Consider the following 25826-nt stretch of genomic DNA (forward strand, 5'->3'; position numbering starts at 1 on the left):
AGATTTTGAGTTTATGCAGTGCAGCTGACTTTTCAGCAGCACCGAGGCAAACAAACAAAAAATTAAAAAACGTTGCCGCTTGAAGCTTCTCTCACTCTCATTTTTTGACTTGATACGAACACAAGCCACAGACCCAGCAGCACATCTATCATCTCCTCCAGGTTCTACATCTTTAGTGTTGTTGTCTTCTTCCTTTAGATACACAATCAAATACGTCACAGCAGCTTCTCCAACCTCCTACTTCTGCTCCAGGAGCTGAATTGTTATGGAAAAGAAACCAGGTCGAGATGAGATGAGTAGAGCCGAGTAGGTACTGGTGGAAAAGCTCCATAAAACTGCTGTGTTTTACTGTCTTTACCTCCAGCAGGCGTAGCTCCTGAACACAGTTGTGGAGGAGCTCTAAGGCTCTCTGCGTGACCTCCCAGGGTCTCTGCAGGAAGATGAGTAAAGTGCATTGGCGTGAAAACAGGTAGCTCCTCAGATCCAGCAGGCTGGCCTCGCCTCGCTGGATGCTGTCCCTCTTTTCCATGTCGATGGGTCGTCGCAGCAGCAGACCGCTCCAGTTACGCACCGGCGCGCAGAAGGAGCCCAGCCAGTTAGCCGTATCTGCAGACAGACAAAGGCCAGTCGCGGCAAAACTCAAACCAGGACACACCTCTGGGCTCGGGAAAGGTACACAAGCACAAATGTTCATTTTAACAAGAGAAAAATGGGCATATTAGAGCTGACCGGTGGGTGGAGACAACATACCTCCTGCTCCGAAGTTCAGGACGTATTGAGTGAAAAGAGCATCTAGTTCGTCATACTGGACCAAGGCATCTTCAAACTGCTGCAGCATCTCAAACACAAAGGCCAGCTCCTCCTGCACGGGCACAGACGGAAACAACACATAACTGGACTGTTGCTGCCACAAAACACCCTCTCAGTGACAGCGCAATCTCTAATGCTGGATTCACACTGAAGGCATCAAAAATGGCCTGTGGAGGCTCGGGACGCCTGCATCGCTGCTTGGTAAAGTCTGTCGACGACTGCAGTGGCGGAGCTTTCAAGCTGCAGAACGGGAGGGAAAAAAGTGCATATAGTCTACACCAGGGGTCGGCAACCCGCGGTTCTAGAGCTGCATGCAGCTCTTTAGCGCTGCCCTAGTGGCTCCTGGAGCTTTTTAAAAATGTTTTACCTTTTTTCTTCTTTTTTTTCCTTTTTTCTTCCTTTTTAATCTCGAAATTTTGACTTTTTTCTCGACATTTCAACTTTTTTCTCGACATTGTACTTCAACATTAATCTCGACATTTCAACTTTTTTCTCGAAATTTTGACTTTTTTTCTCAACATTTCCTCGACATTTCGACTTTTTTCTCAACATTTCGACTTTTTTCTCAAAATTTTGACTTGTTTCTCAAAATTTTGACTTTTTTCTCGACATTTTGACTTTTTTCTCGACATTTTGACTTTCTACTCAAAATTTTGACTTTTTTCTCAAAATTTTGACTTTTTTCTCAAAATTCTGACTTTTTTCTTGACATTTCGACTTTTTTCTCAAAATTTTAACTTTTTTCTTGACATTTTGACTTTTTTCTTGACATTTTAACTTTTTTCTCGAAGTGCATAATTAAAAAAAAGAAATCTTCCCCCAGTTCTAACTAATATAGATACATGCAGCATGTGTTTCCTTCATTCTAAGGCTGATACAAGACTTTTCATTTTTTGGGGCTCCAGACACATTTGTTTTTTGTGTTTTTGGTCCAAAATGGCTCTTTCAAAATTTTGGGTTGCCGACCCCTGGGCTACACATATCTATATAAAGCTGCATATCTTCAGTTTCCTGTTTCACCATGGATCACACTTTGGGAAGCTTCTTTATATTTTAGCGTTATTTCCACGTAGATAAGAGTGAGTTTGATCCTTAACCAGGTTGGTCCTGGCTCAACATCAACCATCATCGTTGGTCCCGGTGAAGCTGCAGTCTGTCTGCGGTGATCACTGACACACCGGGTCCCAGCGGATTTGGTCATATTGTTTAAACTGTGTTTTTGTTATTAATAAGCACAGTTTTTAATCATTTTGCGTTGGATCAATGCAGTAAATAAAATTGTTCAGACCATCCAGCCCCTCAACCATCAGTTACGTGTTTCATATGAGCAGTTCACGTAAAAACGGCAGTCAAATCAGCAAAAATGTCATTTTGCTGGATGAAATAGATTATTTTCTGATAAAATAAGTTCACAGCTATGCTCATGCATAAAAGTACAATCTGCATTGAGGCTTCTTGCTTCGAGAATCCCGGTCTGTGATTGGACGCTGCCTCGGCGTCGCCGCTGCTCATTTGAATAAAGTTGAGATTTTTCAACTTCAAATTGACGCTCTGGACACCTCCAACACCTCCGTGGCCTCTGACGGCTTTACAGGAACAAGTACTTAGGAAGTACTGCAAGTGTGTATTCAGTAAGCCTCTTGCAGCGCTTTCATAGAAAATGAATGGCAGCCAGACGCCTATGTGGAGCTTTCAGTGTGAATCTAGGGTTATTCCTTCACTCCCAGGGTCCGGTACTCTGACTGGTCTGGGCGTCTTCCACGTACCTGAACCATGAAGTATTCACAGAAGCTCCAGCCGGGCTGGGTCCGCTTCTCTCGGAGTGTACGCATCTCGTCTTCAAAGCGGCCCAGGTTCTTAGTGAAGGACATGAGGAGAAGAGTCCGGAGCTTCAGCAGCAGAGAATTCCAGGAATCCAGTGATCGAGACGAGTCCTTCAGAGGATCGGACAAAACCACACACCTGGAGAAAAAAAACACCCTTACTGACACGGGTATTTAGCAAGTACTGCAAGTGTGTATTCAGTAAGTACTGTGTGTTCCCAGCATGGAAAAATGATTAAAAGGGAATTATAAAATGTGTAAAAGGGTTTATCTGTAAATAATTTTTTAAGCTAAAAATCAGTGAATGAATGCTTTGTTTACTGAATTGGGAAAAAAAAAAAAAAAAAAAAAATCTTAACTATACACACATACATATGGAAGAGTATTAGGGCCACGAAGGAAAAAAATAAAAATAATATTTTAGAGGAGGAGGATTTTTTTTTCATTATACACTTCGAGAAAAAAGTCGAAATGTCGAAACAAAAGTTGAAATGACGAGAAAAAAGTCAAAATATCGAGATTAATGTTGATGTGCAATATTGAGAAAAAAGTCAAAATTTTGTGAATAAAGTTGAAATGTTGAGAAAAAAGGCGAAATTTCGACTTATTCTTGAAATTGTATTTCAACATTAATCTCGACATTTCGACTTTTTTCTCGAAGTGCACAATAAAAAAAAAAAAAAATCTTCCCCTCTCAAATATTTTTTCTCCTAATACTATTCCGTACATACATCTATATATAGATATTTTACAACATCCTCTTTTACAGAAAAACGATCACATCTGTTTTTAGGGCAGCAAAACTAGTATGTAGGGACAAACGTGTTGGGAAGGACATTTGGTACCATTTCCTATTATCTATTATCTATAATAATGGATAATATTTCCTATTATCACAGGAAACTTGATCCTAAAATGACTCCAAAGGGAGAAGAGCTCTGACCTGTCGTTCTGCTTGTTGCAGAAGTCACTGCGGATCTTGTCCACGATGGAGGAGCGTGGCAGGATGTTGGTTTTGTTCTTCTTCTTCATGTCGTTGGTCTCCACCACGATGATGACCCAGTCGGCCGAGCTGTGGCTCCGCAGGCTGTTCTGCCAGCGCATCATGTCCTCCCTCACCGAGCCCTTATACACCTCCGTGTCCTGCAAGGGAGAGCATTATTCACACCTTCTACTCACATTCACATACAATATTCCATGTTGAATAAATACTTCAGGCAATCTTGATGTTTAGAACACTGCATCACATAGATTTCTTTTAAAAGCATCTTCATGTAACTTTTTGCTCTCGACTGTTAAGCGGACCTCTCCCTATGCCAGGGCTCGGCAACCCGCGGTTCTAGAGCTGCATGCTGCTCTTTAGCGCTGCCCTGGTGGCTCCTGGAGCTTTTTTGAAAATGTTTGACCTTTTTTTTCCTTTTTCTTTCTTTCTCTTTTTTCCTCTTTTTTTTCTTTCTCCTTTTTCCTCTCAATATTTTGACTTTTTTCCTCAAGATTGTACTTCAACTAGGGGCACGGTGGCGCAGCAGGTAGTGCAGCCGTCTCACAGCAAGAAGGTCCTGGGTTTGATTCCCGCCGGGGACGCTGTGGGCGCTGAAGTGCGTGTTAGTTCCCCCATGACTTCAGCACCCACACCCTGGGTGGGGTTGGTGAAAGGATCTTTCTGTGTGGAGTTTGTATGTTCTCCCCGTGTTCCCTTGGGTAGCAATGTGAGCTACCCTCACAAAAACATGCAACAGTCCTGGGCTATACATGCCCCCTCTGGCCAACCGGGGCGCGAGATGGGGGGGGGGGGAGAATCCAGCCAGAATAACGTGATCCTTCCACGTCCGGCCGGAGAAGCCCCACCCTGTCTGGTGAAAAGATGCGGCCTGCTCACTCCTCAGGTTAAGGAGGAGACCTGAGCTCAGTGCAGGGCCCTCCCAGGGTTGGTAGAGGATGGTAATGCCCAGGACTGTTAGGTAGGAGCACTGGGTGATAAAATGGGGAAAAAACCGGGATAAAAAAAAATAAATAAAAAAAATTAAAAAAGATTGTACTTCAACATTAATCTTGACATTTCAACTTTTTTCTCAAAATTTCTACTTTTTTCTCGACATTTCGACTTTTTTCTCGAAGTGCATAATGAAAAAAAAGATCTCCCCCCAGTTATAACTAATATAGAAACATGCAGCATGTGTTGTCTTCATTCTAAGGCTGATACAAGAATTTTCATTTTTTGCGGCTCCAGACATATTTGTTTTTCGTGTTTTTGGTCCAATACGGCTCTTTCAACATTTTGGGTTGCCGACCCCTGCCCTATGCAAACAGTGATAAAATGAAAATCACAGAAAACTTAAAAATAACTACAAATCCTATTTAGGAAGGATCTGTTCAGTCAGTGAGGTCTAGGGATTGATTCAAATGTCAAGAATCCATTCAATTCCGATTCTAAAGATTCAGAATCGATTATCAAGATTTGATTCCATTCCGATATTGATTTGGGTTAGTGTTATTAAAACAGTTTTTTGAGCTGTTGCATGAATTATATGACTGTAGTTATGCAAAATATTAATACTGGTATTATATTGAGATTCAACAGCAAGTATTGCAGCTAATGATGCTGTAAGGACCAATCAGCTCCCAGAATGCTGATAGAACTGCAAACAGAAACATCGTGGGTCAGAATTATCAAACAGATCCAGGGAGGAAACAGAGGAACTATGAAATAGCTTTTATTTCTCACATTCCGTTTTAATATTTTCCATTTTTGGTCTATTTCGGTTTTCAATTTTTGAGAATTTGGTTTTTATCATTTTATGCAAATGTAACCCCAAGACAGTATATAAAGTAATTAAATATAGACAATTTATGCAATTATAACTGAAAACTTTAATGTTTTTATACCTTTAAACATATTTCAAGGCAAAAACATGGCACCAGTTATTCTCGTGTCGAAAAAACATTCCTTTTTTGGGCATAAACAAAAAAATACTAAAAGTTGTAATGTAATGATGAAAAAAAAAAATTAAAAAAAATCGATCTTTAGGAATTAACATGAGAATCGATTTAGAATCAGAAAATGTATTTTTTCAACACAGGCCTAGTGAGGTCATCTCCACATGGATGTTTAGGAAGAACTACTAAAATTCCTCCCTCTCACAGCTAAACCTGCTCATGTGTAGGATACGGGTGAAGAGCAGCGACGGGATTTCCTGCATACAGCCCTGGAGCCGGCTCACGCTGCAGGGCAGCGTTTGCTCTAAATGAGCTGCAAACGAGCAGAGGTGGGATATCATATGATTCACTGGTTATGCAATGTCCTCCAAGCAGTAAGGGAAACTGATCCTCCGTTGAACAGTAACTAGTTACAGCCAGGAGGATCATTTCCAGCAGTAAATGCTGGTGAATAGTTGAATGACACTGTACTTGCAATGTCAACAAGGAAACAGATGTCAAACTCACCGTTGAACATGTTTTCTTTGGAATGTTAACTATGCTACAGAACAGACTTTGGTTTGACTGAATATGATAAATCCTTTAAGGCTGCACTTTTCATTGATTTGGTTAATTAGTTTGGCCTGACTGTCCTGTGACTGAAGAACTCATGTTGGAGCAACGTGGTCAGAGCAGAAATAACTGTACCATACAGCTTCTTATTCATACCGATATGTTTCCTATTCATCCATAGTGGAATGTAATACTTTCCTCAGGTCAACACAGCAGAGTTTCCCACACAGCAGAACTCTCTCATCTCCCATGCCATCATGTTCCTGGCTATTATGAAGAGAACATGCTGGCTCTGCCTTCATGCAGGATTCAGGCCGCTTTTAGAAAGAAGGATGTGTGGAACAAGATGTCCATTAAGCTTTATTTCACCTTTTCCATCCATCCATGCTTATCTAGTGTGTTAGAGTCAGTAGTCATAGCTGCAGCTATAGAACAAGACTATAACAGTTACACCCTGTCATAACTGCATGAGAGCGTCCGACTATCGCGTCGCACTGCGTGACATCGGACGCTCTCTGTCCACAGTGAAACCGCTAATATGCAGTTCTGTTATTAATTGTTGTTCAACTCTAACAGGCCATATTATTGTGCTGAACTTGCCAACTACCCTCCCTCAACGGTTTAACAGTAGCTAGAGTACATTAACAGAAGCTAACGGTAAATTAACGTCTGCTCAGCATCCTGACAAAACACACAAAAATAACTGTCAGAAACTTCCAGCACTCTGTCCATCTCCCTCCAGCAGCTGCCACTTTATTGAGGTTTTTGTAGTGAAATGAGGAGGAATCATAGAGATAACTTCTCATTTCAACTAACTGGATCAGCCGTTCCTCATCATGACCGTTTCCTACAGCGCTTTCAACCGGCTTTCAACGCGAGCGACAGGAAGAAAATAGAAGCAGGACGTCCGACAAATGTTCAGCTCAAAACGCCACATTGCGCCGCGTCACTGCAGCCAGTTAGGACAGTCCAATAGAAAATAAAGCAATGGAATTGATTTTGTCGCTGAGGCTCGCTCGCATCGCATGCAGTTAGGACCCGGTGTTAGTCTCATAAACATAGCTTGGTGGTAGATATGCTGCTATAGGCCTCTGCTGCAGGGGGCACCGACATGATCCACTGGGCGGTGCCTCTCACCCTTCATTTTTTATTAATTATAAATATCTCATAGCCATCATTGTTGTCCATCGTTCTTGTAGTTTGTTTTGCTGGCCCCCTTTTTTCTCTTTTGTGCATGTTTGCAGGCCGGAGCTTCAGGAGCTGCATGCTGGCCTGCGCCCCCCCTCCCTCTCTGATCATCCCGCTGCTGTAGTGCACCAGTTAGCCATTGTGTCTGTGTCTCTCCTTTCTCTGTTCTTCATTCTCTCTGTCTGTTTTCTCTTTTCCTGCTCTGTCCAGTCTGGTCTCCACCAGGAGGTTCCCCCTTATGATCCAGGTCCTGGTCCAGGTTTCTACCCCCTTATGATCCAGGTCCTGGTCCAGGTTTCTACCCCCTTATGATCCAGGTCCTGGTCCAGGTTTCTACCCCCTTATGATCCAGGTCCTGGTCCAGGTTTGTACCCCCTTATGATCCAGGTCCTGGTCCAGGTTTCTACCCCCCCTTATGATCCAGGTCCTGGTCCAGGTTTCTACCCCCTTATGATCCAGGTCCTGGTCCAGGTTTCTAGCCCCTTATGATCCAGGTCCTGGTCCAGGTTTCTACCCCCTTATGATCCAGGTCCTGGTCCAGGTTTCTACCCCCTTATGATCCAGGTCCTGGTCCAGGTTTCTTCCTCCTAAAGGGGAGTTTTTCTTGCCACCGTTTGGCTTAAGGTTTTTCTCCCACTAGGGGAGTTTTTACCTGCCTTTGTGTGTTATGTTTATGTAATAATTACTCAGGGATCAGGTTCTGGTCTCTGGAAAGATCTTAGAGACAACTTCTGTTCTAATAGACGCTATACAAATAAAATTGAATTGAATTATCCAAGTTCAGGTCACGGGGCAGCAGGCAAAGGCAGCAGGATTAGCTGTCTGTATCTACAGTGTCAGTTTTATTGGTCACACAGTTCACGACCAAAGAAGGCCTGACTCTAAATTGAGCGGTTAACGGCCAGCCTTGCCTTTAGCTCAACTCTGTTCTCTACAACAGACCTCTTCCCCAAAACAACCATTCATACATTCATGAAGAGAAGGAAAAAAGAAACTATTAACTGCAGCCCTTGGGACATGGTGCTTGTGACGGCAATCAGGCAACAGAAACCTCTTAATCCAATAGATTATTCATGTTTGACGTTGTAAAGTTTTTACTCATCCCATTACATGATTTTCCTTTATCCATGTATAGAAACAATATATAAAATGTGCATTAGTGTGGACAGCAGTACATCAAATCTAGCAGGGCTATTGAACTTGGAGCAGAATAAGCTTGCAGATGCTTTTCTTAGACAGTTATTTGAAAGCGATCCCTCTCTAACAGTTTCACCAAAATCTTACTTCTTAAATGGGTATTTTGCACCCGTTTGAAACCAAACCTGGCCTGTTTTTAACAGTATTTGTGCTGCTGAAAAGATTCAACTTGAATTGTATTATAAAAGGTCAGGGTTCACAGGGTTCTACCCAAAGGTTTGGGGGGGAAACCAGAAGCTGGCGGGGTGAAGGGAGCCTGCTTCCTCCATAGAGGAAGACCAGAGCTGGTAATGTGAACAGCAAACGTTTCTGTGAGCCGGCTGTGCCTGGCAACACAACCACCATCGCACCACAAATATCAAGAGGAAAAGAATAAAAATAAAATAAAATCACTTTTCTAAGTGCAGCCTGTCTTTAGTTGCACTGTATTAAAGTGCCGTCCTTTGCTTTTGGTTGAATTATTTTGACACCATCTCAAAAATACTTTCAGTGATTCTAAAAGTCTCCCACTCTCCCCCTCTCTCTTTTCTCTCTTTCTTCTTCCTTTTTAGTTATTTGTTTACTTTTTATTTGTTTTTTTCTTTTTTCTTCATCTATTTTTTCATTAATAGGCTACTGTTTAGCTTTAATACTTAATTATTACTTATATATAAATAATTTTCAGTTATTTATTTATCATTATTAATATTATTTTTGTTGAATTGTGTAATGTTTTGTACGGAGCCCCTAAAGGGACACAGATTTTTATATATATATATATATATATATATATTTATAATGAGTTTTACGCGCGCATGTAAACCTTTAAGTGAGCACGTAAAGTTGTTTACTTGCAAGTAAAGTGGTAATGTCCTTATAATGGAGTCCCAGGTTAAAATATAGCTCAGCTAAATCCTGTAATGTCATTTCCATTCATAAACAGAGCAGGAACTGGATGGTTCCTGTTCCAGCAAAACTCCCATGTACTTGTTTTTACGCGCTCACATAGAACAACTTTTAGGCGCTCACTTATAAGTATTGCGAGAGCGCGTGAAACTTTTTAGTGAGTGCATAAACGCTTTACGTGATCACTCAAAGGTTTCACACGCGCCCGTAAAACTCATTATATATATTAAAAAAATCCATGTCCCTTTAGGGGCTCATTAGTTTTGTCCTTAAATCAAGAAAAACATCCTAGCAGGTAGACTGTATATCCTTTTCTCATTCCATGGAGACGCACAGTATTGTTATGGTGTCATATATCCTAATTTTGTAGATTGCTATATAGAAATAATATGACACTCAATGTAAATGTGTCATTGATTCCTGTTCTACTGTGCCTTACCCCCTAATAAAAATAAAAGAAAGTGCTGTCCTGCACAGGTAGTGAAGTATCCACACTGTCAACACATGCAGCTCAATACTCATTACTCCCTCACTACTGAGGCAGTTGTTGGGAAATGTCACGAGTCACAAGCTGATGACAGCACTTCCTTAAACTAACCTGCTGCTCCATCAGCAGCACATTTCTGCTTCCCTTATTTTCTTTCTCCAACCTGCTTCCTCCGTGCAGCCTTGATAAGTAGGTGTCCGTTTGCCCCCCGTCCATCTCTCATTCTATAATTAAGCACTAAAATGCAGTCAAATTTGTATAAATTTAAAACGCTGACAGAGAATAAGGCTACGTTCACACTGCAGTTCCCAAGTGACCCAAATCCGATTTTTTGCTCATATGTGACTCAGATCCGATTTGTTTATGACAGTGTGAACAGCACAAGTCACATGGAATCTGATCTTTTCAAATCAGATTCAGGTCGCTTCCATATGTGGTTCTAAATCGGATACAGGTCTGATGTTTTGCAATGCGACCTCAGTGTGAACAGGCAGGTCGGAATTAATGCGACTTTGACGTCACACGCAGAGCCCCGAGGCGCGGGGGAGACACGGGAGACGGCGGGGGTCCCTCCGGGCCGCCCCCGCCTCTCCTCCTCCCCTCCTCCGCCTCTCCTCCTCCCCTCCTCCGCCTCTCCTCCTCCCTCCCCACCGCTCACCTCTTTTTCGCCTACAACCTCAGATCAGACAAGACAACCGGCTGAATTTAAGCATATTACTAAATAAAGAAGCTAAGGATTCAAATCAGTGAAGCGGTCGTGGTCGCATAACCTGCCCGTTTTACAACGAGCTGGACCGTGTGTTAGGTGATAAACCCAGCTGAACGCCGGAGAGCAGAGCTGACACTCCGGGGAGCGGAGCTAGAGCCCTGCTATAGCGGGACTGTTTTCTTCATCCCGCTCCCGCTGCATTTCTGACCATTAACGCCCGCACCCGCAACGTGTGTGTTCCACTCCCGCCCGCGCCCGCAGTGTTTTCATCCGCTCCCGCAAAACTCTGAGAATTCATGCCCGCATAATGATAGAGATGCAAGAGAAACGTCCTTGCCAAATCTATCTGATTTAATGTTAACATGATAATTGTGGAGCTTGATGGATAATTGGCAGTTCATAGGCACCTGACTGAAAGTTGGATGCAAATCCATCAGTCATCATCCCACGCCTCTGCGCATGCGGGTCAGTTCAGGGCCGCGATGCGTTCACACTCGAGTCGGATATAGGACACATTTTAAAAGATAGTGTGAACAGCCACACAAAAAAATCGGAATTGGGACAAAATCGGAATTGAGCATTAAGGACTGCAGTGTGAACGTAGCCTAACTCACGGTGATGCGTGGCTGTCAGCCGTGGCAGAGGCAGAGCTTTGCTGGCACCATATTGATTCAGTGAATGATGGCTCGCGTACACCTTGCATACAGAGCTGTCAATAACCTATTTTTGCCCAGAAAGAATAGCTACATGTTGCTATTCTGGGGAGTGGACAAGCTGTGATCTCTTCCCCGCAACACGCAACGTTAGACAAGATCTATCAAGAGTCTTCTGCTGAGATTTCTTGGAAAGATTTTGGGTTTGGTTTTTTGATTTTTGGTTTGCCATCTTTCATCCGTCACAACGTAAACACAAAGAATCTGTGTAGAAATAAATGAAAGCATGGTAATGCTCTTAAAGCAAAGCATCCAGCTTCTCAAGAGGAAATGGTGCGTTCACTGACGCCCCCTGCCCTTTGTACACACTGCCAGTCACTACTACTGGATGGATGGTCTGGTGAGGTCTCAGAGCTGAAATGAAGCTTGAACTTGACCAAGTGAAGTAAAAGCTGTATCACGGTTTTGTGTAGGTGAATCTACAGAAGGATCCATAACAGCTCACTGGCGGGCGACTAACAGGTTAACAGACTACTCCATCTTTCACATATACAGTAATCCCTCGCTATAACGCGGTTCACCTTTCACGTCTCGCTGCTTCACAGATTTGCATCGTGTTCTGCATTCTGATTGGCTAAACTGTCAGTACGTTTACATGCAGAAGTTCATTCGGAATTTTGATCGTGTAAGACATCGTTTGGACGTTTAAACTACATGTAAACACCTCAATCTGATCTACTTCAGACCTGTATCGGACATTTAATGATCGGATAGCAACACCTAGATAACTCGTTCACAGTCAGAATGTTAACTCCATGTTTACGGAGACATCAGATATTTCAGTCAGCACATGCTGGAGAATTTCCTCTGGGGCTTCACCCGGAAGTGAAAGGAGACGGCGCGTGTTAAATAGTTGTTTAAACACCTTTAAAAAGATGGTGAAAGAGATGCAGAAGCTTCATCAGGACACCGGAGCAGATCAGAATAAAGAGGAAAAATATACGGAAGGCGTAACATTGGTGCCAAAAAAAACAACCGTCAACCGGAAGTGGCTCCTTGTTGAAATGGTTACCATGGTTACCATGGTTACAGCGTCACGAGTGAGCCATGCTCTGGACATTTATCCCATTCTCTGAACAGCATGTAAACTCAGACAAGTGATTGGGTCTTCTGGATGTTTATCTGATACCATCAGAAATCCCATTTCTTTGCTGCATGTAAACGTACCGAGTCTCCACGCTTCTTCACTTCCTGTGTCAATAACGTTGGTCTCTTAGCAACAATGATGAGAACGGCCAATGAGCTTCAGCAGCAGCTCAAGAACGGGAACTTTGATGAATCGTTCATTACAGTCTCAGATATAATCCATAGTGGCATGTCGGTTTAGAAGAATCTTTTTGCTCAGAAGACAAAAGAGCGACATCAACGATCCATAACTATGTTCTTCTCTGGAAAAAACACTCCTGCACCGCGGCTTTAGGAGAAAAAGACCCTACAGAGCGAGTCAGGATGCAGCAGTATCAGGAGACCAGGGAAATACACACCAGTCACAATTTGTCCTACTGTACTTATTGTATTTTTTTTTATAATCATTTTTCCTTTTCTTCCGTTCAATCCATGTCATCTTGAAACTTTGTTTGGAAAACCAGCCCAGCGCGGAATATAAGCGTCATGGAGACAGAGGGGTGAGAGAACTAGCAGAAAGAAAGACCGGAATTAATTTAAAGCGGAATTATTCTATTCAGATTTAAAACAGGAATAAACCAGCCACTTACTTCGGAATTAAGTCCAATTCGGAATAGCCATTTTCATTCAGAATTAGGTGTTTACAGGGTAATTTTTACTCATTTTAAATCAGATTTAATTTTAATTCTGAATTAAAGAAGAATTAAACTTCCCATGTAAACGCAGCCAGTATAAACTAATAAAAACAAACTGATGAAGCTGGCCTGGACAAAGTAGTTGTAATTTGACCATAGTGGCATGTTAAACTTGAATGTGTCAGCAAATTATCATCACAAATATCTACAACCTTGCAGTTAGTCACTCTGACTACTATATAAGGTTGAAAAGTTGTCAGTCGGCTATTTGGACCATAGGAAGCAAAGGAGAGAGTTGTCTGAGGAGATCAGACAGAAATGATAGAGAAGCATGTTAGAGTTGAAGGGCTAACCTCCTCTGATGTGGCCTCAAGAGGAAAATTGATGACAAAATGAATAAAGAGTTATAATGAATGATAGAAACTTCAAAACATATTCCAAGGTGATCTCCAAGGTCATGGTATCGGTGTCAGATTGCACTATTTATCGCTATAAGAGCCAATCCAGGTTTTACAATTATTTTTTGTTGAGGCCAGTTTCATTATAATTATCCTAATTATGATTGTGTTTACCAAAATACACGATTTTCCCAGGTCAATTTTTTGTTGACTTTTATGAGTTTTGAGTAATTTCAGTGACCTTAGTTTTTTTCTTACTTTATTGTAACAAATGTTCCCCCGTCTGAAGCTGGGAGAGTCTCCCCAGTCCCCTTCAGCTAAATGTCACCAGTAATAGCTGGGACTGCTTCCATTCTGAGCCGTAATAAACCGTAATAAACTGTCCTGAATATGATCTCACCCGCTATGAACTGCTTTGTAGTTGGGGATACAAATGACGTCTGCTTAAAGCTATCTGAAGCTCATGCTTCCCATTTCAGAGAGCTTCCACACTCACATGGAAATACGATGCAAGACACTTAAAGTTATCACTGTGAACCATTAAATTAGATGTTTAGCAAAACATCTTCAGCCATTTCACAAGTTTGCAATTATAGGAACAGCTTATATACGTTTATGTGTGTACATATATACATATATATATATATATATATATATATATATATATATATATATATATATATATATATATATATATATATATATATATATATATATATATATATATATATGTGTTACGGTTAATGTAGAAAAACGGCTATTTTGCAAACTAGCCGGTCAATGTGTAAATTATCCGGCAGGGCTGTGAATGTGTAAAAGCCGGCTAATAAAACACATCCGCGCTCTCGCAGCTGCCCCATGCAAATTATCCCAGGATAAAAGCTTAGATAAAACCCCAGGTGATGATGAAGAAAAAAGGGCTGTCCTTGGCAATATCTGGAGCGGAGGGCTCAAGACCGAGGAGGATGGAGGAGCTTGACGGCCTCTTCCAAGTAAGTATAAGTAAAAAGCTTGTAAATGGACACAAGGTACTTTTGTCAAGGTGGCAATACATTTTTAAGCTCATGGTGCGCGGACATCACATTTTCAATCATCTCTCCAGTCTCGATGCTCCGGTCAGCTCGAGCACATAGCTCAAGACAATTGTTATAGCAATTATTCTGAGTCCAAATCCCATGCAGTATATTCCTAAATTGAGTATTCCAAAACGAATTAAAGCTGCAAGCAGCGATGAACGGGCCCTCGCACTCACGGCCACCGCCCCCCATAAGCATATCAGAAATGACATCACCCACGACTCTCTATGTCAAACCATTGAAAAGTTATAGCAGAAAAAAGGGACAACCAATCAGAAGAAGGGGCGGGGCTAATTCAGGCCAATGAAGGTCAAGGACTCCATAAAGAATCTGATGACACCACCCACGACTCTCTATGTCAAACCATTCCAAAGTTATAGCAGAAAATCGGGACAACCAATCAGAAGAAGGGGCGGGGCTAATTAAGGTCAACGAAGCTTAAGGACTCATTACAGAGTCCCAGGACACCACCCACAACTTCCTATGTCAAACCATTCAAAAGTTATGGCAGAGAAAAGTATTCTAGGGGGCGCTGTTGAGCCGTTAGGCCACGCCCATTAATGCAAACCATGACATATCAAATTTATCGCCTCCTCCTCCATTTGCACAAATTGATTAAACCAAAACAAACTAAGTAAACGTATTTCATTTGGTAGATAGAGTCCAGTTACTACACTACAGAATAGCCTACAGTTCAGTTGAATGGATGAAATTCGCGCTTCAAACCGGTCACTTACAGTCTCCAATCAGTGCAGTTGGTGCGTAGCAGCCAATGGAAGAAGCTGCACATGCTTGTTGTTGACTAGGCTCTTTATGGCTGTTGAAGAAGCCTAACGTTACACTCCCCGGAAAAGTGTTGGGTCTGACACAACCACAGCATTAACCGGCTACTGACGTTTTTCTACCCTGGCGGCTATTTTGCATATTAGCCGGCTATTTTGCAAAATAGCCGTTTTTGTACATTAACCGTAACACGTGATGTTCTAGATCCTGCTCTCAGGACCAGCACGTGTCCAGTTCCAGTTCTACTCAGCTCCAGTTCTACTCAGCTCCAGTTGTACTCACACAGCAGTCGGTCCAGTAGATGTGCAGGAAGGGGAAGGTGAGCAGAGCCTTGTTGCCCTCCTTTGGGAGCAGCTCCTCTTTAAACTGGACAAAATTAGCTTCAAGGTGGATCATTTTTGGTGCACGGCCGTAAGTCCTGAACAGAACACAGAGCACAGATTCACGGATCAGCTTTATAGCATCTCAAATGGATATGACATGTGATGAATTGAAACATCTTCAAACTTTTCCCAGATCAGCAACAGTTTTAGAAGATTAGCTTTCCAGTGTTTGAAAGGAAACCAGATTATAGGTCATGTTCTGGGCCTAGACACAACTTCTGTTGTAATAAACGCTATAGAAATAATGTTGAATTGAATTATTGACAATATCGTTTATGATTAATACCAAAATTGACCAAACCTCTCGACAGAATAAGCTCTACATTTGAAAATGTACAATTTGCAGAGGGTTTCCTGTATTTATTCTCAACAATAAGATATAAAGGATAAAATATATTAACTTCCCTTTATGTGGTCTGACATCGGTAAAACATCAACAAACACTATAATAACAAACTTATGTTGCCAATGGTTTCCTCCATAGAACATTAAAACTAGGGCTGTCAAAATTAACCTGGAACAATTGTTTTAATGCCACTGTTTTTACAATTAATAAATAAATAAAACTTGTGCATTTCAGGAAATATGACCCTTGGCCCGACCTGTAGTTTGGAGGAAGGAGAAGCGATGCAGCTGTCAGGAACTGTAAAATACAATGGTCACGTGACCTATTGATTTATGAAGAGCGCTTTTGAAGCCTCTTTTTTTCCAAAGACTAAAATAAATACACTTCTTGCTGCTGGTGTGCTGCCCTCGTTGGAACATGCCCTCTGTCTTGAATCAAAGTTTGCTCCTTCGGCCCACCCACGCCAGCTTAGGATGTACAAAAAGATGAACCCCGTCAGAGTTGTCCTGGATGTGAAATTAAAATGATACAAAACAAATTGGTTTTCTGAACCAGGCTGTAAATGTTTATTAAAAACTGCTTTGTATAAAGCAAAGATAATTGTCTGTTTCTGTATTATTGCCATTTGAAAAATATATTTGAGTGATGAATCACGATTAAAAATCTAATCTATTTACAGAAGTACGTCACTAGAATGATCATTCCTGATATCTTCCTATAGCGGTTCATAAGCTCCAACGTGGGAAAGGGCCTGCTACAATATGGGCACATTATTTCAACAGTGGGACTGTGTTTGCATCTTCAGTCCATCTTGGAATTGCAGCGTGTCATCAACAAAACGGGCACATTGTCAACTAGAAGGATATTCAGTGTGCTTTATTACACAGTCATAAGAAATTTGATCTAAATCAGGGGTCGGCAACCCAAAATGTTGAAAGAGCCATATTGGACCAAAAACACAAAAAACTAATATGTCTGGAGCCACAAAAAATTAGAAGTCTTGTATAAGCCTTAGAATGAAGACAACACATGCTGCATGTATCTATGTTAGTTATAACTGGGGGAAGATTTTTTTTTTCATTATGCACTTTGAGAAAAAAGTCGAAATTGAGAAAAAAGTCAAAATGTCGAGAAAAAAGTCGAAATGTCGAGAAAAAAGTCGAAATGTCGAGAAAAAGTCGAAATGTCAAGATTAATGTTGAAGCACAATCTTGAGATAAAAGTCGAAATGTCGAGAAAAAAGTCGAAATGTCGAAAAAAAGGAAAAAAAGAAAAAGAAAAAAAGAAAGAAAAAAAAAGAAAAAAAGCAAAGAAAGAAAAAAAGAAAAAAGGGAAAAAAAAGAAGAAAAAAAAGAAGAAAAAAAGAAAGAAAAAAAAGGTCAAACATTTATGAAAAAGCTCCAGGAGCCACTAGGGCGGTGCGTCTCTGGACCCCCGGGTTGCCAACCCCTGATCTAGCTCTACTAAGCAACCTTAATTAAATGTTTCTCTGCATATTAGTAAATTTCCCTTCAGGAATTTAAAAATGATTTTGATTTTGAATTTGAATGAATTAAATGATTTACTCCTATCTCACCTTGAACGAATAATGGCCTGAAACTTTCTGTGTAATCTGACAAACAGACAGACAAGGCCGACAACCTAGCGTTACCATAAGAATAAGTCATCCAATATTAGCAGCAATATTTTCATTTAATTAAATAGCTTTGCCAAAGAGTGAAAAGAGACAAGTAAATCATTTCCAACCTGTGACATTAACACACCTCTGAAACTCAAAATCCTGGTTTCCTCCTCACTCCCGTTTTGACTAAATCTATACTTACATCCGTCTTAGACATTGCTTTATTTTAGTCTTATACTACAAAAGGATCTCCTTCTCTGCTAGTATTTCCACTCATGCATTGAACAGAAAGATACTCACCTCCTCCATTCCATGGGCTCCCTGGGAAGCTGCTGGGCCAGTGAGGTGTAGAGGGACGTAAACAAGGCCTGGTCTCCAGCACCTGCAAGGAAAAGGGAAGACAAAAAACCTTTGAAAATGATTTCAATAATGGAAGAAGTTCCGGTAAAATAAGCCCTGCCGATAATGCAAAAGAGAACTGACAAAGAAAACATCCTGAAAATTAATGCTGATCTGTAGAAAGTGAAAAATCCTACTAAAAGTGAAAAACACTGACAAACAAGACTCAAAAATATATTTTGAAAACAAAATAAAAAGGAATCTCTTACGCAAATGTCAAACAACCATCAAGAAAAAATCTACATGACAAAACATTTACAGCACAAAAAAATCCTCATAAACCCAAAGAAAATAGTGAGATACGACATTTTTTTATTTTTTTCCAAAGGTTGATAGGATTTCCTGATCTTGTAATGAAATATCTATTAGTTTCGGTCAAAATAATCACAATGTTGACCAGGGAAAAACCTGTGGATGTTTGTTATCTTGTTTGTTGATTTTTAATCAACGAACGAAATAAATAAATATTAACTAACTAAAATTAACTAATTACGTGGTTTGGCTAATATACCAGCAACGTCGAGGAGAAGAACCCTTTTTAAAAACATCTTTACAGGTTTGTTCATAGCAGCCTGATGGATGTCACTAATTCCCCCAGTGAGTGTGTTCATGCACTCTTCCCTTAAAAACACACGACTGAATGTGCCTTTACATGGACACTCTTGGGCCTTCTTATCCGTCTGATCTGCTTTTAACCTATAAACCCTCTGGCCTTTTAATCATTCCCAAAGTTAGAACCGTAACCCACGGTGAGGCATCGTTCCACTACTACGGTCCACGTCTGAGGAACAGCCTGCTGGAAAATCTCAGGGTTAGAGACTGGTGATGCTTTTAAAATCAGACTCAAGACTCCCCTTTTTAAATTGGCTTTTAGCTGATTCCTTTTAGTCTTTCTTGTAGACCCATGTTTTAACAAGCTGTTCTTGTTCTTGTTCTAGACCTATTTTTAGGATTTTATGTTATACTTTTAAACTCTTTTAGTGTGTATTTTAACCTCATCGCCTATCTTCTCCTGCTCTCTTGTAGCTATTAGCTCCAGTGTTTTCCTCATGGGGAGCCTCCATGCTGGGACCCCCCCCCCCCTTGTGGTGGCGGGTTCTGAGATCTCCTGGAGTGGACGGATCCCTGATACCATTTCCTCACCTGGATCCTCAGTGCTCAACCATAAACTAGTGTGAACTGTAGTGTGCTTGCGTCTATCTGTCTGTCTGTCTGTGTGTGTGTGAGTAGAGGGAGGGGGGGCATTATTAAAGGGGATCTAAATATGGCATCTAATACCTATTTTAAACAGGCCTTGAATGTCTTAAAAACAAGCTTTTGATTGTTTTTGCTAAATAAATTAGAAATTCAGCCTCTGAGCCATGTCTTTATCTTCCCATTCTCTAACCTCATTATCTATGCAGGATTCTGAGTGGGCGGGGCTATGATAATGAGGCTTTGTGCTGATTGGCTGCCTGAATGACGCGATAAAAAAAAAAAAAAAAATGGAGGAAGCGCCGGCCTGCAGAGTCATAACCGTGTCCTAATAACTGCATGCGATGCGAGCGTCAGCGACAAAATCAATTCCATTGCTTTATCTTCTATTGGACCTAACTGGCCTCAGCGACGCCGCGCGACGCCGCGCGACGCCGCGCGACGCATCGCGGCGCAGCGCGCTGCACGACGTTTTGAGCTGGCCGTTTCCTGTCGCTCGCGTTGAAAACCGGTTGAAAGCGCTGTAGGAAACAGTCACGGATGAGGAACGGCTGATCCAGTTAGTTGAAATGAGAAGTTATCTCTATGATTCCTCCTCATTTCACTACAAAAACCTCAATAAAGTGTCAGCTGCTGGAGGGAGATGGACAGAGAGCGTCTGATGTCACGCAGTGCTACGATAGTCGGACGCTCATGCAGTTACACGGTGTTTAGTTGTGGGCGTGGTTTGCATTTTGGTTGCGTAACGACGGGAGCAGAATCTTATTGGCTCGTAGATCCACATCACACTGGACGATCATCCGGGCGGCTGTACAGACACTGCAGAATCTGGTTCTTTCCTCCTTCTCTGAGTTGGCAAGCTGAGGGGAGACCACTTTATATATGTTAAAGCAAGAAAAATCCTGTTTTTCATAATAGGTCCCCTTTAAGATTTATGTAAAGCGCTTTGCATTGCATTTTTTATTTTGCATGAGAAGCACTAAACAAATAAAGGTTGATTTGATTTGACTAATAGTTGAGCATATTCACAGTGAAAGAACCTTATCAGTGATCTATGAGGGCAATAAATGAAACTAAACAACTGGTTATTAATCCTAATCAAGTTTAGAGATGTTCCAATACCAGTTGTTTTTTTCCACTACCAGGGCTTTGGCTAATATCAACACATAGATATTGATAGTGTTTGTTGATAGTGATAGAATATTGTTCCAAAACCAGTGTTATTTTTCTGAATAACAAATCAATATACACAAATATACAGATTCAAGAAGATCTAAAAACTTTTGGTTTGGAGCATGAGGCTCCTTTTAAGAAATGAGACTCTCTAGCGCCACCCTTCACCACGATGGTCGTTGGGGGTACTGCAGCCAACAGTGAAGCCGGCACGGGAGAACGGGGAGAACGTGCATGCAGCGTCATGTGACGTCACATCCACAGGACAGCGCGGGAAATTTGGGCCCGAATTGCAGCACATTTTGCAGCACACAGCCTGTTCAAGGCAAAGGAGAGATACACTAGAGGAAACATTCTTTTTGGTTTGGAACGCTTCATCCGACATTATTACTAGAAAACTTAAAACGTATACGCATTTTTTCCATAAATCCTGCCTCATGCTCCTTTAAGAGAAAAAAATAACACCTGAGCACCATTTTCATAATTGTCCACCTATAGGAAATATTTGTAAAGCTTTGATATTTGTCCTTTCTGCTCATGGAATAGTAGTTGTGTGTGGCGGCTCCTTCATCCTCCAGCAGCATATTTCATGCCTTTTACTTTTATTGTGTTTTAGGAAGCTTTGTGTTGGGAATGTAAGGCTCAAATGGTAAATTCAATTTTCAGCACAGCTGAATGTGTCATGATGCACATCCTAGTCCATTTTTCTGTTCTGGAATCACCGCTAAAAATGAGTCACATTATTCTTGCATCCCACATTTACCAAACCATCTGTAAATATTGTGTTTTTATGTTGAAATCTGTGCACATGATGTTTGCTTCAGTGAAAACTCTAAGAAAAAGTTATTTTAAAAAACCAAAACAACCAAAAAAAAAACAGCAATTGGAAAGAAGCAGAAAATAATAGCTTTAAATGTAAATGAAAGTCTGCGAGATCTAGCAGCTAGGGCTTTTATTTCGATTAACACCGATCTAATAACCATTGTCAAATAAAAATGCATCAGTGACCATTCAGGGACAAGAACCCCGAAGTGTTGTAAAACATCTTTTATCACCATATAATGCCCTACAAAAACTGACAGCAATAAAAATGACTTTCAAACTGAAAGTCAAGGTGTTTTATTTCAGATCTCGCTTAATGATCTGAAATTCCAGAAGCACCTTGAGAGTTAAATGTATACTTTTGAAATAAAGGATCTAAAACAAGAAAAAAAAACTAAAGGGGACAACAAAAATGCCTTTTACACAATGTGACCAAAATTAAAAACTTGTTTTTTTTCTTCATGGTCTTAAAATATGGCAACGCTACAAAAAAAAAACTGAACTTTGACTTTCACATGCGCTTTTAAAAGCTGATATCAAATACGACTCTGGGAAGGAAAGACCAGCAGGATTCCTGTCGTATAAGGTGGTGCTAAACACAGGCTGGAACACACAGGGATCAGTGGTGCAATTAGGACATAAAGAATATTGAGAAAAAATAATTAATTATAATAATAATTTAACTTAACAAGTATATATCTAAATATCAAATCTATAATTTAACAAATAGTGACTATGTCAAAAGTGACAAAAGTGACCCTGGCTGGGCGATATACGCTCAGATCAATATAATCTGTACATTTTAGCTCCATTATGATAAATGAACGATAGATTTGGTTTAATGTTTTGCCCCAATGATCATTGACAATCCTCATGTTTTTTGTTAAAGTGTGCCCAACTATTAGTTTCCCCTGTGACTTCACTTACAGCAGTAGCTTTCAGGGGGATGGTACACAAACACACACAAGAGGGGAAGTAATGTAGGGCTGAAAAGATTCCTCGAATAATTTGAGTAATTCGATTACAGAAAATGATCGAGGAATTTTCTCTGCCTCGAGGAATCGTTTAATTTTGCAGCTCATAGCTGGTGTTTCGCCCGGACTTCGTTTAATGGCACATAAAGGAAGAAGAAAGAGGAGGCGGATATGTTTGGTTTTTGTAACATGCCATGTAGCTCTTTTATTTTTAATCCACTCTATTCTTCTGGTCCGTTCTCCTATATGTTCCCCCTCTAACCCGGTACATACATAGGTTCCTCTAAACATCTGTTCCCGCTACAGTTTTAACTAAAAGAAAATGTGCTCCAATACAGCAGGTCTCATCATTTTATTTTGAACACTGCCAAAACTCTAAATCTTATACTTTAACTTAAAACTTAACTAGAACTTAAAATGTGCTTGACACAAATGAAAGTTCAATTGAAACTCGTGGGAAAAACCCCTAACCTTTTAAGTGATGTGTGTTATCAGGTGTAATGGCATTTTTAGGTTAGAAATAAGAACATTTCTTGGTAAGATCCTTAGTTTTTTGAGTGAAGGCAGTGAATTTGGTCGACCAGTGTAAGTTCAGGGTTTTTAAATGCACAGCCATGAACCTACTGGATTATATCATTTAGTTTTAGTAATGTCAATTAACATCTAACATCTTATGTATATTTATGATTGCTCTTTAACTAAACAAAAATATGTTTTATCAGATTACTCGATGGAATTTCCAATAGAATACTCGATTACTAAAATATTCGATAGCTGCCCTAAAGTAATGACAGGATTTTATAAAAGGTTAGGTTCTGAATGGTGGTTTTTAGTCTATTTGATCTATTTATACACTGTGCAAGTGATAAAAATTCAAATCACTTAACATAAATACAGCAAATATGCACAATAACCACAAGAGAAAAGTGTGATCAATAGTAGCAAAGGAACTGTGACCTCTTCCCCATCCGCCACTTGAACAAAGTACTCAGTTTTGCTTCATAAACATGTATATATTAAGAAATGTACACAAAGATACAAGCAATAAACTAACTCTTTCTGTCCAAGGTAAGTTCTTAAGCATGGCATGTTCCATTTTCTTAATCTGTCTCAGACTGCATTTTCCCTTGTACATAAACAAGTTGAATGCATATGTTTTAACAAACATTCATACATTTTTAAATTAAACATAGGAGACAGGAAGCCGAAGTGACACTGGCTGCCAGCACTGAAGATGCATTTCCATTCATTTTCTTGTTTACAAGTCTAGAGGACATCATATACTAACTTTTTAAGCAACAGATAGTTTGATCAACGTGTGCCAAGTGATTTTAAATGCTTATGTCTAAAAATGAAGATATGTTTTCCTTACTCAAAACTAAAAGGAAGTGTAAAGTGAAGAGGGATCTGACACCCAGCAGGGCTGCCAGCTGTCTAGAGTCCCTCTGGTTTCATCCTTCATTCTGCTATCAAATCCCCACGCGGTGATTCACGTCATGTTCCGATGGCTAGACGCGGTGAGGTGCTAAAGATGGGGCAGACCGAGCTAAAATAAACCCTGACGAGCTTCTGTGACACTCTGAGGGGATGCATGAAGGGTAACCTGAGCGGGAGAGGGCACGATGCAGGGGCTCCACGCACGATGCGGGGGCTCCATGCACGATGCAGGGGCTCCACGCACGATGCGGGGGCTCCACGCACAGTGACGCCACCAGGGGGTGGCCAGGGATGGCCAGGGTCCCCCCTACAAATTTGCTGGCCGGGTGGCCAACAAATTTGTTTGCCTCAATAAAAAAAAACACTTGCCGGTCACAGAGATTCTATCGTCAGTTATGCGTTTCAAATCAAATCATTTGGGCAAAATGCACATCAGTAGGCGTTTCTTTAAGTATTTCTGAGCCTAATAATAAAATATATATATATATATACAAAAAAAAAGTATATGTATAAATACACACACATATATATATATATATATATATATATATATATATATATATATACCTAATAATAAAAAGTATCTATATATTTATAAAAATGATATATATACACAAAAAGTATATATATACATATATATGTATTAATAAAATAAATATATGATATATTAAAATAGATATGATATATATATTATATATTACAAATGCATATATATAAAAAATATATATATGCCTTAGGTTTTTACCAACATGGTATTAACCATTAATATATATGCAGACAAGTTAGTAAACGTAAAATATAAATAAAAATAAGTATTTCTGAGCCTGTATACTACAACAGTATAATAAAGTCCTGTAATGATGGCTTTTAGTTTGGGTTCCACCCCAAGAATTGAAGTGGCCCCATCTGGCCCCCCTATGAAACAGTTCTGGAGGCGCCCCTGATCGAGGCTCCCACGGAGCCTGGACCAGGTGTGGGATCCTGGATCAGGTGAGCAGCTGTCTGTCTCCCCAGACCGGCTGCAGCTGACGCTGCTGGACCTGCTGGACCTGCTCGGCCCCACAAACAGACACCAGCAGCAGACGCAGACATGGATGTAATCCAGCCGGACCAACCAGGATAAACCAGCCCCCCCTGGTCGCCCCCCCAGCAGCCCCCCAGCAGCGTCCCGGCTGCAGCCTGACAGCTATATCCTGCTATAGCTGCTGGATGGAGCTAGCAGGCTAGCTGTCAGGAGCAGCAAAAACAAGTCATTTCCAACAGGAAACTCACACGTTACAATCGGCTTGTTCTCCATAGTGTAGATGACTGGCCGTTCCTCTTGACTCTCCATATGTATCAGCTGTAATCCTCCATGAAAATGACATCCAAACAGGACTTTATTATTAGTAAGTGCTTGTGTGTGCAGTTGTGAGTCCGACGGGCCTGCCCCACGCACTTCCGGGAAGTGCGCGCCCGCGTCACTGAAGAGCGGACCCGCCCACTTCCGGGAGAAACATACGAGCCGTGCGGCCGCCATCTTGGAGCGGGCACCCGCTCCCGTATATACAGCACTGTCTCAGCAAATTTTAATATTGTGATTTTCTGTAATGCAATTACAAAAACAAAAATGTCATACATTCTGGATTCATTACAAATCAACTGAAATATTGCAAGCTTTTTATTATTTTATGAAGGATATGAATATCCTGGGAATCTTAAAGGAGCTTGAGGCTCCTTTTAAGAAATGAGACTCTAGCGCCACCCTTCACCACGACGGCCGTCGGGGGTACTGCAGCCAACAGCGAAGCCGGCACGGGAGAACCAGCCCCTGAATCTCGCGCTCAGAAGGCACGCCGATTTTTTCCAGTGGCCAGCCGCGGTACTGCAACAAAAAATCCCATGGGGCCCAGAAAGCTTTTTTCCCATAGACAGCAATAGTAAAAGAGAAGCCTCTAAAACTGTTCACAGGAACCTCCAGCTGTAATCATCGGCAATTACTAATCTTTCAATTCTATATTTTTAAGTCATGGACTTTATATCCGTCAAAAATGTTTTATAACGGCCAGAAAAGTCAAAGAAAAGTCTCTTTCTGGGCGTGACGTCACAGCTGACGTCACAGCCGTGCATTCCACGGATGAATTATATTAATATATATTATGTAATTATATTATATTAAT

At 40.9% G+C, this 25826-nt stretch overlaps 1 protein-coding gene across 1 annotated transcript in view; it reads right to left on the reverse strand.

Moving 5' to 3' along the window:
* The window catches only part of trappc10 (trafficking protein particle complex subunit 10), a 57302-nt gene extending 32197 nt beyond the window's left edge, over window positions 1–25105 (reverse strand). Inside the window, exons 1-7 of the mRNA XM_061723059.1 lie at window positions 24940–25105; window positions 17969–18050; window positions 15601–15736; window positions 3577–3776; window positions 2577–2772; window positions 751–862; window positions 359–606 (exon numbers count right to left, since the gene is read on the reverse strand). Of these exons, the coding sequence (XP_061579043.1) occupies window positions 359–606; window positions 751–862; window positions 2577–2772; window positions 3577–3776; window positions 15601–15736; window positions 17969–18050; window positions 24940–25000 (1035 nt within the window). The 5' untranslated portion in view covers window positions 25001–25105. The remainder of the gene's footprint in view (window positions 1–358; window positions 607–750; window positions 863–2576; window positions 2773–3576; window positions 3777–15600; window positions 15737–17968; window positions 18051–24939) is intronic.
* Between the last annotated feature and the right edge of the window lie 721 nt (window positions 25106–25826).

Source organism: Cololabis saira, chromosome 6 (genome assembly GCF_033807715.1).
Source record: "Cololabis saira isolate AMF1-May2022 chromosome 6, fColSai1.1, whole genome shotgun sequence".
Lineage (NCBI taxonomy): Eukaryota > Metazoa > Chordata > Actinopteri > Beloniformes > Belonidae > Cololabis > Cololabis saira.